Consider the following 12,096-nt stretch of genomic DNA (forward strand, 5'->3'; position numbering starts at 1 on the left):
GAAGATTGACATACATCAATCTTATATAAATAAAGCCTCCCTTTTCTGTGGATAGCTGAGCCAGCAATTGAATTTACTACCTCTTCCTAATGCAAATAAGATAAAAGAGAAAGCAAAGCATACATATTTGCATCCCATAGTACACAGCTTCATAGCTTCTTACTCAACTCAAGCAACAGTCTCTGAGCACATCAAAAATCAAGATTTTAGGCTGCTGAGGTGGAAATCCTTTGGCATGAAGGATCAGAGCTGGGGAGACCTTTCAGATTGTGGTGTCTGATGTTTTCTCCTGGGTTCCACTAATGCTGGAGAGGGGAACAGGGAGTTAGAAGGAAGAGGGAATGTTGGAAGACATTTTCCAAGCTGGAAGATGCTAGCACACCTTCCCCCAGTTCTATTAAGTTCCTGAAGCAGAAACAAACCAAGTGTTATACTGGAAAAATTTCGGCCCAAACTATCTACTAGCAACAACAGCAACAACAACAACAAACCACACTCCACACAACTAAGGGCGGAGTGGGGTAATTTATACAATGTGTCCCTCCTATTCCGACATCCACTGCACTCTCCCCTGCCTCGCAGGACAGTGTCCCAACTGTCCTTAGCGCTCCTCATGCCGCCTACCGGAGAAAGCAAATATATTTCAGAATTAGAGGGCAGCAGAAGCTCCTATTTCCCCCCAACTCTATACTTGGAAAAACTCTAAGGCAGAGGGAGCAAAGTTCAGTTTTCACGCCAAAGAATGTCTTTCTCTCTCTTGAAATTCTCTCCCGCACCGTCTTGTATCCGGTGTCGAAAACAACTGCCAGAGGTTCTTTCTCTTGGTCCGAAGAAAAACGACTGACCAGACTAAAAAGGAGGGACTTCAGGGGGAAAGTAGGCTTCCAGCCCTGGGCTGCGGCCCAGAGGGGATGATGTCACCGCTTCTGCACCGAGGGGCCTGGGGGTGGGGCGGCCAAGGGGGAGCCCGCGCCGCGCCTGCAGCTGCCAAGGGAGCATTCCGAGCCCACGTCAGGGGAGGTGTCCAGATAAATAGGGTCCCGCAATGGCCGTGGCTGGCTGCGCTCCGAGCTGCGGAGTCCGGGACTGGAGCTGCCCGGGCGGGTTCGCGCCCCGAAGGCTGAGAACTGGCGCTGCTCGTGCCCTGTGTGCCAGACGGCCGAGATCCGCGCTCAGACCCGGCCGAGATCCCACTTTGCTACCGACTGGAGTTTGGGGGAAGAAACTCTCCTGCGCCCCAGAGGATTTCCTCCTCAGCGAAGGGACAGCTAAAGACGAAGGTGGAAGGAAGAGAAGGGCGCTCTCTGTCTGCCAGGGTCGCAGCGCGGGAGGGCAGTGCCATGTTCCTTTCCATCCTGGTGGCGCTGTGCCTGTGGCTGCACCTGGCGCTGGGCGTGCGCGGCGCGCCCTGCGAGGCGGTGCGCATCCCTATGTGCCGGCAGATGCCCTGGAACATCACGCGGATGCCCAACCACCTGCACCACAGCACACAGGAGAACGCCATCCTGGCCATTGAGCAGTACGAGGAGCTGGTGGACGTGAACTGCAGCTCCGTGCTGCGCTTCTTCCTCTGTGCCATGTACGCGCCCATCTGCACCCTGGAGTTCCTGCACGACCCCATCAAGCCGTGCAAGTCGGTGTGCCAACGCGCGCGCGATGACTGCGAGCCCCTCATGAAGATGTACAACCACAGCTGGCCCGAAAGCCTGGCCTGCGACGAGCTGCCCGTCTATGACCGTGGTGTGTGCATCTCGCCTGAAGCCATCGTCACGGACCTCCCGGAGGGTGAGGCGGGAGGAAGGATGGAGGGAGGCGAGGAGGCGCCCGGGGCTGTGGCTGCCAACTTGAGAACTAGGCGGCCACACCTAAAGCTGCTGGGCGCTTCTGAGGCTTGTAGGAGGTGGGAAGAAATGGGGGAAACATTTTCTTTAGAAAAAGTCTGGTTTCCCCCGTAGGAATTTTAGGAGCTAGTGAAGGGCGCTGCACCTCTTAAGGAAAAAAAAAAAAAAAAAAAAAGATTTTGCTTACAAAGGGAGCCTTCGACGATGTTTGCATTTACAGTAGTAACAGAAATGATAATAGCAGTAAACAGGTGTTGCTAGGTGTCTGAGCAAGTGTTAAACACATTACACGTTATTCACTCATTTAATGCCCAAAATAATCTCACCAGGCAGGTGCCAATACTCGCTCCATTTAGTGCTACTTCTTAAAAAGTTCTTTTCTGAAAAAGCAGTAATGGTCATTGCTTCCCACCAGGAGTGAGATTTGTAATTGCAGTTTCCCTGGAAAATTGTGAGGTCTGTTTCATGATCATTGACCCCGAGCCAACTACTGTGGCATTTTAGTTAACCCCATCTCTACTTCCACTTCCTTCTTTTTTCTTTGGTCAGTTGACTGTTTTTCTAGGAAGAAGGAGAAGTTTAAATTCACTTCTTGAAATGAAACCTAGGAATATTTTTGCATTATTTTATCCAGGCTTTCTCTGACCCAGGTTGCCCCACATTTAAAGAGACTATGATATTGCTGTGCTGGAATCTCTGAACTTATTCCCAGAGCATTGCCCTAAACATGAAGGAGGAGTGGTTAAGTGAATGGGGTAAATGGAAACTCCTCTCTAGTTTAGAGTTTTAGGGGGGAAAACCACATATTTATTGTTTAAATTATATAAATAATAGAGGGTTATGCTTGGTTTTGGTTATATACCTGTGAACTGTTTCTGCACTGCAAGATATGAGGTGGGGATTTGGAAATATTTTGGTTACTTTGATTAATATAAACTGTTAACTTGGAATATCAACATTTCAATATGACTTTGGGAGAGAGTGATGTGATTTATCCAGTCAGGTTGTATATACCAGTGTATACCAGCGAGGTTAAATGGATATACATTCACATCAATTTGTGCTTGGATAGGCAAATATTCCCCCAGAGGATCTCTTTTCTGAGCCCTAGATATCATTATGAAAGGAGAAGTCAACAGTCACATGCCGTTTTTGCTATATAAATACATATTTTTTTTAGATGGACCCTCGCTGTGTTACCCAGGCTGGAGTGCAATGGCACAATCTCAGCACACTGCAACCTTCGCCTCCTGGGTTCAAGTGATTCTCCTACCTCAGCCTCCCGAGTAGCCGGGATTACAGGTGTCCACCACCAGGCCTGGCAAATGTTTGTATTTTTAGTAGAGACAGGGTTTTGCCATATTGGCCAGACTGGTCTCAAACTCCTGACCTCAGGTGATCCGCCCATCTCAGCCTCCCAAAGTGCTGGGATTACAGGCGTGAGCCACCTCACCCGGCCCATTTTTACCATTAAGTACTATTCTTTTGTGATACTGTGTTAGTTTATATCTTCAGAGGGCTCCTTATACTAGCTGGTTGAATAGACAAAATCACCAGCCACGCCCATGTGGCCCTGTTTGTGTTTCAGATGTTAAGTGGATAGACATCACACCAGACATGATGGTACAGGAAAGGCCTCTTGATGTTGACTGTAAACGCCTAAGCCCTGGTGAGTTCTTTCTTCTTGGATGTTCCCTCTACTTCTCCTCTCCAGAGTGATTTCTATACTCTTTCCAACTTTCTGCCTCTTTTGCCTTTTTTAGATCGGTGCAAGTGTAAAAAGGTGAAGCCAACTTTGGCAACATATCTCAGCAAAAACTACAGCTATGGTAAGTCATCTGTTAAAGCCATTTACTTTTGAGACTCGGTTCATTACAAAGCTGGAATCTCGATACGGTTGCTCTCATTAAAGCTAGTCACAAAGTAAAGAAAACAAAAGGTTGACTATTTTTCTAGTCGATTATGTGAATTCTATTAATATATGGCACAATAACAACTGCAAAATGTCTTGCTTTTCTGGATAAATCAAGTGCAAACAAAAGGAATGACCCAGGTGATAATAATTATATGCATCAGATTAAAAGTTTGACATCTTGATCCTCCTTGTCTTGGTAAGAAGTGCTGATCAGCCCGGATGGCACACCCCAACTGTTCTCTTCCTGAGGTTTTACTGCTGCAGGAAGAATGGGAAAGTGATCCACGGATCTGATTATCTGAGAGTCGGAGAATTAAGGCCCATAGGCCCAGAGAATTAAGATCTGCCTGCATATCCTTTTACTTGTGAATAGCTACAAATATTTAACATCTTAAAGAAATTGTGAAAAAAAAATGTTACTCACAAAATCCTATGGTTACACTATTGAAATAGTTTAAATGCCCTCCTCTCTCTTACTTGAAAGAACCACTCAGCATTTTCTTCCAAGAATAAGTCAATCATGAAATTTGAAATGTTTTAAGTAATTTTAATTTCACTATTGTCATCTGAAAGTAATTTTAATTAACATATGTTCTTTTTCAATTCAAAAAGAAATGTAAAAGGCAGACATTTTTAAAACGTCTGTTTGGGCTATCTACTTTATATTTCATTGCATGTCTTAAATTATTTCTGCTGAAATAACATAAAGTGGTTTTAGGGAAAATGCTTATTTTGTTTGCTGACTTAGTTTTCATCTTGCAAATTGAAATTTTATATCAGTAAGAAACTTTAGGATATATATCAGACATGAAAGTAGGAGGATCACAGAAACATAAAAATCTGAAAAAAGTAAGCTCTTACAAAGCTATCAGATTTAAGGATCATATTTGCCAATGTGAGTAATTCAGCAACAACACAAAGTAGTTTATCTTTTCCTGTAGCTTTTTTTCTTAAAGCCTGCTCTATGTAGATACCATCCTAATCTGATTTACTTAGTCCCTCCTCTGCCAAGATCCAGCCTGAGATACTAATCTGAGTTTCACTGTCATGTTGTTCTCTTGGGTGTTATGGCCTTGGAACGACCTTGATGAAGAAACCATTTTGTATTCAAGTCCTTTTGTGTCTTCATAAACTGGCTGCCTGAAAAGGAATCCAAGACAGAGTCATATTAGGCTGATTACAACTCTATGGGAAGCAGTAATAACAAGAGACCACAGAAACCAGCATTTAAAACTTGGTCAGAGACAGTGACATTAACAGCCATCTGTAATAACAGTTCTATCTCTGCTCACCATGGGTCTACTTTGTCAGTCTGTGAAATTAAAAGTAGTCCTCGGAGACTCCCTCCACTTCAAAAATGTTATGACTAATAACTATCTCTGTAAAATAGAAGAAGCTGAAGCATCAGATGAGTGATGGAAGAAATGCAAACCTTAAGATGACTTCTGATGTGAAAATATATGATCCTCACTTTGAATCACCACAGGGGAGAATACAAATACTGTGAATTTTTTACTGACCTAAAGGCAGAGAAAGACTAAAATTTGCCTTTCCGTTTGCTTTCCCATCTCGCAGTATGCCCCAGAACATTTAAGACAATGTTGACAATATAGGACACCATCCATTTAGCATATGACTGTGTGGGCTTTTTGCCTGCACTCAGGCCGCTTGGACATAACCATAATTACAGGAGTGATTCTTTAAGAGAGGCTCAGAAGTTGGCATGAATACACCATCCCTAGTTTTTCCCCAAAACCTTCAATAACACTTTTATCTATTTTTAAATTGCAGTTATTCATGCCAAAATAAAAGCTGTGCAGAGGAGTGGCTGCAATGAGGTCACAACGGTGGTGGATGTAAAAGAGATCTTCAAGTCCTCATCACCCATCCCTCGAACTCAAGTCCCGCTCATTACGAATTCTTCTTGCCAGTGTCCACACATCCTGCCCCATCAAGATGTTCTCATCATGTGTTACGAGTGGCGCTCAAGGTAGGCACAAAGAGGCAGAAGGAACTGTCTGCACACTGTTAGAAAAACCTCAATCTCAGTTAGCAGTCATGGTTTAAAAATACAACAAAAATATGCCAATGACTTTTTAAAACAAATTAGCTTAACAGATGCCTCTGTTTGAACAGCATATATTCTAATTGTCAATTAATTCTTCACAGGATGAAGGAAAAATCAAAAGATGAGTATTTGAATAGAGTCTTTAAAAATCCATTTCAAAATTCATTAAGTGATTTCAAAATTTATAGGCAAGTCAATTATTTTAAGGAAGAACAATTCTTTTCAAATCATTCAAACAATTTTAGAGTCACAAATACTAAATTCTTAAGGCCACTTTAATAGCTTACAGATCAAGTAAGTAGGCATCTGAGACTATAGTTCCGCATGTTTCCATATAAACATTTTACAATATTTGATAGAGTATTGCACACTTTAAGATGACTTCTGAATCGAATATATGATTCTCAATTCAAACATCACAAGACAAAGTATAAACAAATATGTATATGCGTTACACACACTCATACACACAGATTCCAGCTGGGTATATTTGTCTTCCTGGCCTCTCTTTCCTTCTTCTTATTTATTTATTTATTTATATTTTTGGATATTGGTACATTACTTATAATATAAAGTCAAACTCTTGAGCCCAGCCTCCATGTTGGGCCCTGTAAGTTGATTGCAGTATACTCCTCCAGCAAAATCACTCAGTTTTACGTAACAAGTCATCCCTCCCATTCTCTGCTGTTAATGCTCATCTGTTTCTTCTATATAGATATAAACTAAGACTATTCCTCCGAAAAGAAACCAAAAACATTTTTGAGAACTAACTTCACTTTTCTGTATTCTGTCAGTACTTGGGTGCCCTCCTTGCAACATGGATATCACCGTGTGTTCTTGGTTTTAAAGCCAGACTCTGCTTGTATCTTGTCTCCCTAAAGAAGGAATCAGTGACTCTGGACTCATCTCTACCAAGGCGTTTGCATCTGCTGCAGTGTTAGAGATGCGGTTGGGGATACCAGGTTGCTAGTCATTACATTCTATCTGGAGAGGTGAATGGATTATAATCCATTCCAGTAAAAATATTTTTGGATAATTGGGATGTATGTCCTCACAAATGATTCTAATAAATTGGCAAGGGTATGTAAAGACGATTGTGAAAATAAGAGAGGAAATCTGCTTTATGAGACCTGCAAAACTGGTGTAAAGTTACACTTGTTAAAACCATGTGATGCAATAGTAGATGTAAAGATAAATAAAACGGAGGAAAAACTCTTGAAACAGGTTTTAATGCACTTTATATTGTACTATACAATAACTTTCAAATGGATTAAATAGACAAATATTGTAAGAACTTAAAAAAACAGGATAAAATTAGGTGACTAAATATATCTGAAAAGCAAAGTAATTTGTAAACATAAAAGTAATGTAAGAAATTACAAGGAAAAATATCAATACACATATTTGACCACATAATATTATACACATAAAAATCACAAATAATGATAGAAAAGCAAATAAATATTGATAAACATAATTGAAAAATATATGAAAAGATAGTAGTCTTATTAAAGAGTTCATAAAATTAATATTTAAACATCAAGACCACAATGTAGAAATATATGTACATAAATCTATATAGAGAAGTTCAAATAGTAATACAAATATAATACAAATAGTAAGTAAACATTTAAAAAATTATCTCCTTGATTCTAAATCCAAATAAAAACAAGATTCCATTTTCACCTAATGCTTAATGTTAATGAATTGGATGAAAGTGTAACCATTTTGAAAACAACTTGGCACTATGCATTGAAAATCTTTTAAAAAAATACATACCCTTTGACTCAGTTATTCTATTTTAAAAATCTGTCCTAAGAAAATAATAAGCTAGTGCACACTACTGTATACAGTGTTATTCAATGCAATACTGGTAATCATAGCTAAGCAAAAGGGAATTCAGCAATAAAGAAATGCCTGGATATATTATGGATATCCATATTCATAATATTGTATTATTAACATTATATTTTTAAATTATTCTAATTACATCAGAAAATTTAGATCATAAAATGACAAAAGGAAATTTGCAGATCATCTAAATACACAATGTGGTCTAGTAAGTGTAATAAATATTGTTACAGGAGGGGAATGAAAGGAAACACCAATAAAATTAAATGGTGGATATGTGGATTATGGGGTAAGAGGTTATTGAATAATTTTTTTACAATTTCTGTAATTTTAGCTTTTTACTTTTGTAATAAAAATCTGCTTACGAAGATAATTTGTTTTCAGGATGATGCTTCTTGAAAATTGCTTAGTTGAAAAGTGGAGAGATCAGCTTAGTAAAAGATCCATAGTAAGTATCATGAACGACACTGTGAAGATGGATGTAAGTGCATATAAAAGATTTCTTTAGATTTGGGGAATTCTTCCCATTGTCTCATCTTCAAGCTCTCATAAGAGCCAGCAATAGCGACAGTATTTGTCTTTTGAATAGGCCGTTAAGAGTGTAGCTATTCTCACTCAGAATTTTTACCAGGAATCTGTCATTCAACTTCAAAGGTTGTGAAGTTGTGTTTGATACTAATGTACTGGTTATTTCCAAGTTAAATGAGCCTTTTGTTTCTTTATTACATGTAGTTGTTTTAGTGAACCATGAGATCCTTGAGCAGACTTAATATCCATTGAGACTAAATCTGACATATATTTGGAAGGGTGGAAATATCTGATAATAAAACTTACCCTATCACTATACATAGCAGAATCTTTTCCTATATTTATAATAACTTAAGACTTTTGTCAAAAATCATACACAAAAAGTAATTGTTTTACAGTCAAATCTAGGATTTTTGTGGTAACATCATAGAAATATTGGTAATTCGATTAGAGGAGTTAAATAATTTTTTGCCCAGAAATGTGAAATTACAACCCAATCTAAAGACATCAGGTAATTAGTTTGAAATTTTTAAAGCTTCCCTTCTCTGCAAAATATGTCCATATTCATTAAGAAGAATTTGTGTTTACAGGTTCACAAAACATATTGCTACTGCCTGTGCTCTCTTAGTTTGCACCAATGAAAAGTCCCAGGCAAGAGAAAAGTATATATTAACAATTGAGTTATGGAGAATGTAGTTAGAATACAGCCTCCCCTAGTCAGTGTACTTCTGAATAAGAGAACCAAACACTATTGTGTTAAATCAGAGCTAAAAACTCACGAGCTGCTCAGAAGCATGCTTAGTTCTATTAGACAGGAAATTCTAGCAGGATTGGTTATCTGGTTTCCAGGACTACAGTAGATTAGAAGCATCAATACAGAAGGCAAGCAGACCGTGAGAACCTGAGCTTGCTGAGAAGAAAGCTTTCAATAATCAGAGCTGTGGGACCATTCACTTTTGCAGCATATTTTCCAATAAACTTCAGTAGGAGTTTGAAAATATCACCACATGATAGCAACATACCATAATGAGTTTATTAGTTTAGAATAGATTAGAATTGTGTCATAGCACAGCGGGGACAATGTTTTTCTTTTCATTGCATTCCTACTGCATAGAATAATACCCAACTGATGACTGTGGTCAAACTTCTGGCTGAATGAAATAGACTCTAACCAAGCAGGGACATCTGTGTTAATATAAAGCAATGTCAATTCAACTGGACTCACTTTTTTATTGTTCCTTACTTGAGCTATTTAAAGAATAAACTTTTTGCTATCAGAGAGACTTGATTTTTCAGAATGACTCATTTCCCAATGGTTCTGGATAGCTAGCACATTAGAGGATGACTAGGTGTAGAAGGGGCCTCTGTTTTCCTTTGGATGTGGGAGAATGAAGTGAACAAACCCCTGACTTCCCAGTGACGTGGGGTAAACTAATGCTAGTAGCCATGAAATAAGAGCCTTTTTAGAAGGCTTTGCACTATAGGAATGTTGCATTATGGGGCTAGTTGTCAAAAGTGCATGGGTGAGGGCCTCTGGCTCTGGAGTCAGAGTGGGTGAATTTGAATCCTGGCTCTGACATTTACTATCTCTGTGGCCTGCAAATAACCTCTTTGTGCTTGTTTCCTGCCCCTGTCAATGGTGCTTATTTGGAAGGACGGTTGTTTCAATGAAATGAATGCATGTGAAAACTTCATTACACACTGAGCACTTTCCGAGTCACCTGGTACCTGATAAGGGCTTGACAGAGGGTAGCTATTACAATTGTTACCGTCATTAATATATTACAGCGAAAAACTTGCCTTAATTTTCATATTAGCTGAGCACCATAAAGGGGTGAGATAATTTGATAGTCATGTTTACAAATTGCCTTTCAGCAGTGGGAAGAGAGGCTGCGGGAACAGCGGAGAACAATTCAGGACAAGAAGAAAACAGCTGGGCGCACCAGTCGTAGTAATCCCCCCAAACCAAAGGGAAAGCCTCCTGCTCCCAAACCAGCCAGCCCCAAGAAGAACATTAAAACTAGGAGTGCCCAGAAGAAAACAAACCCGAAAAAAGTGTGAGCTAACTAGTTTCCAAAACGGAGACTTCCAACTTCCTTACAGGATGAGGCTGGGCATTGCCTGGGACAACCTATGCAAGGCCATGTGCCCCTTGCCCTAACAACTCACTGCAGTGCTCTTCATAGACACATCTTGCAGCATTTTTCTTAATGCTATGCTTCAGTTTTTCTTTGTAAGCCATCACAAGCCATAGTGGTAGGTTTGCCCTTTGGTACAGAAGGTGAGTTAAAGCTGGTGGAAAAGGCTTATTGCATTGCATTCAGAGTAACCTGTGTGCATACTCTAGGAGAGTAGGGAAAATAATGCTTGTTACAATTTGACCTAATATGTGCATTGTAAAATAAATGCCATATTTCAAACAAAACACGTAATTTTTTACAGTATGTTTTATTACCATTTGATATCTGTTGTTACAATGTTAGTGATGTTTTAAAATGAGATCGAAAATCTAATGCTTCTAAGAAGGAACAGTAGTGGAATGAATGTCTAAAAGATCTTTATGTGCTTATGGTCTGTAGAAGGATTTTTCTGATGAAAGGGGATTTTTTGAAAAATCTAGAGAAGTAGCATATGGAAAATTATAATGTGTCTTTTTTACAATGACTTTTCAGCTCTGTTTTTAGCTAGAAACTCTAAAAACAAAAATAATAATAAAGAAAAATAAATAAAAAGGAGAGGCAGACAATGTCTGGATTCCTGTTTTTTGGTTACCTGATTTCATGATCATGATGCTTCTTGTCAACACCCTCTTAAGCAGCACCAGAAACAGTGAGTTTGTCTGTACCACTGGGAGTTAGGTACTAATTAGTTGGCTAATGTTCAAGTATTTTATACCCACAACAAGAGAGGTATGTCACTCATCTCACTTCCCAGGACATCCACCCTGAGAGTAATTTGACAAGTATAAAAAAGGCCTTCATGTGAGTGCCAAAAATTTATTTTCTTCACTTAAATATTTTCTTTGCCTAAATACATGTGAGAGAAGTTACACATAAATATACACAGAGGAAAGTTGAGGTTCCATCTCTGAAATGAGAATTACTTGACAGTTGGGATACTTTAATCAGAAAAGAAGAACTTATCTTGCAGTATTTTATCAACAAATTTCATAATTGTGGACAATTGGAGGCATTTATTTAAAAAAACAATTTTATTGGCCTTTTGCTAACACAGTAAGCATGTATTCTCTATAAGGCATTCAATAAATGCACAACGCCCAAAGGAAATAAAATCCTATCTAATCCTGCTCTCTACTACACAGAGGTAATCACTATTAGTATTTTGGCATATTATTCTCCAGGTGTTTCTTATGCACTTATAAAACGATTTGAATAAATAAAACTAGGAGCCTGCTATACATGTGTTTCATAACCTGCCTCCTTTGCTTGGCTCTTTATTGAGATAAGTTTTCATGTCAAGAAAGCAGATACCACCTCATTTCTAACAGCTGTGTTATATTCCATAGTATGCATTACTCAACAAACTGTTGTGCTATTGGATACTTAGGTGGTTTCTTCACTGACCACACTGAATAAACATCTCAATAGTCAAATGTCTGTGTGTATCCTTCATTAGTACCTTGGGATGTGTTTGTTTAAATAGTATTTTAGGGCCTAGGAGTATGCTCAGCAAGGAAAGTTCTTGATCTTGTCAATTATGCCCCAGAATGCTTGGAACATCGGTGGATGGAAATGCTCATTAAGTGTATGGTGTATGGAAACCCTCACTAAGATTGTTTCTCCTTCTCCATGTTTATCATAAATTTAAAGTTGTAACTGGTGGCCACCTTGGACAAACCTTCTCCCTTCATCTGTGAACCATCAGCTGACAAC

General features: G+C 39.2%; 1 protein-coding gene across 1 annotated transcript; it reads left to right on the forward strand.

The window, feature by feature from the left end:
* The first annotated feature begins 1,026 nt into the window (after window positions 1-1,026).
* On the forward strand, window positions 1,027-11,816 carry SFRP4 (secreted frizzled related protein 4). Its single transcript, XM_007981573.3, has 6 exons — window positions 1,027-1,785; window positions 3,430-3,510; window positions 3,605-3,670; window positions 5,548-5,746; window positions 8,060-8,123; window positions 10,079-11,816. Exons 1-6 carry the CDS (start codon window positions 1,341-1,343, stop codon window positions 10,262-10,264), a joined length of 1,041 nt encoding a protein of 346 aa, XP_007979764.1. The 5' UTR covers window positions 1,027-1,340; the 3' UTR covers window positions 10,265-11,816.
* Window positions 11,817-12,096: the final 280 nt, after the last annotated feature.

This window comes from Chlorocebus sabaeus, chromosome 21 (assembly GCF_047675955.1).
Source record: "Chlorocebus sabaeus isolate Y175 chromosome 21, mChlSab1.0.hap1, whole genome shotgun sequence".
NCBI classification, from domain to species: Eukaryota; Metazoa; Chordata; class Mammalia; order Primates; family Cercopithecidae; genus Chlorocebus; species Chlorocebus sabaeus.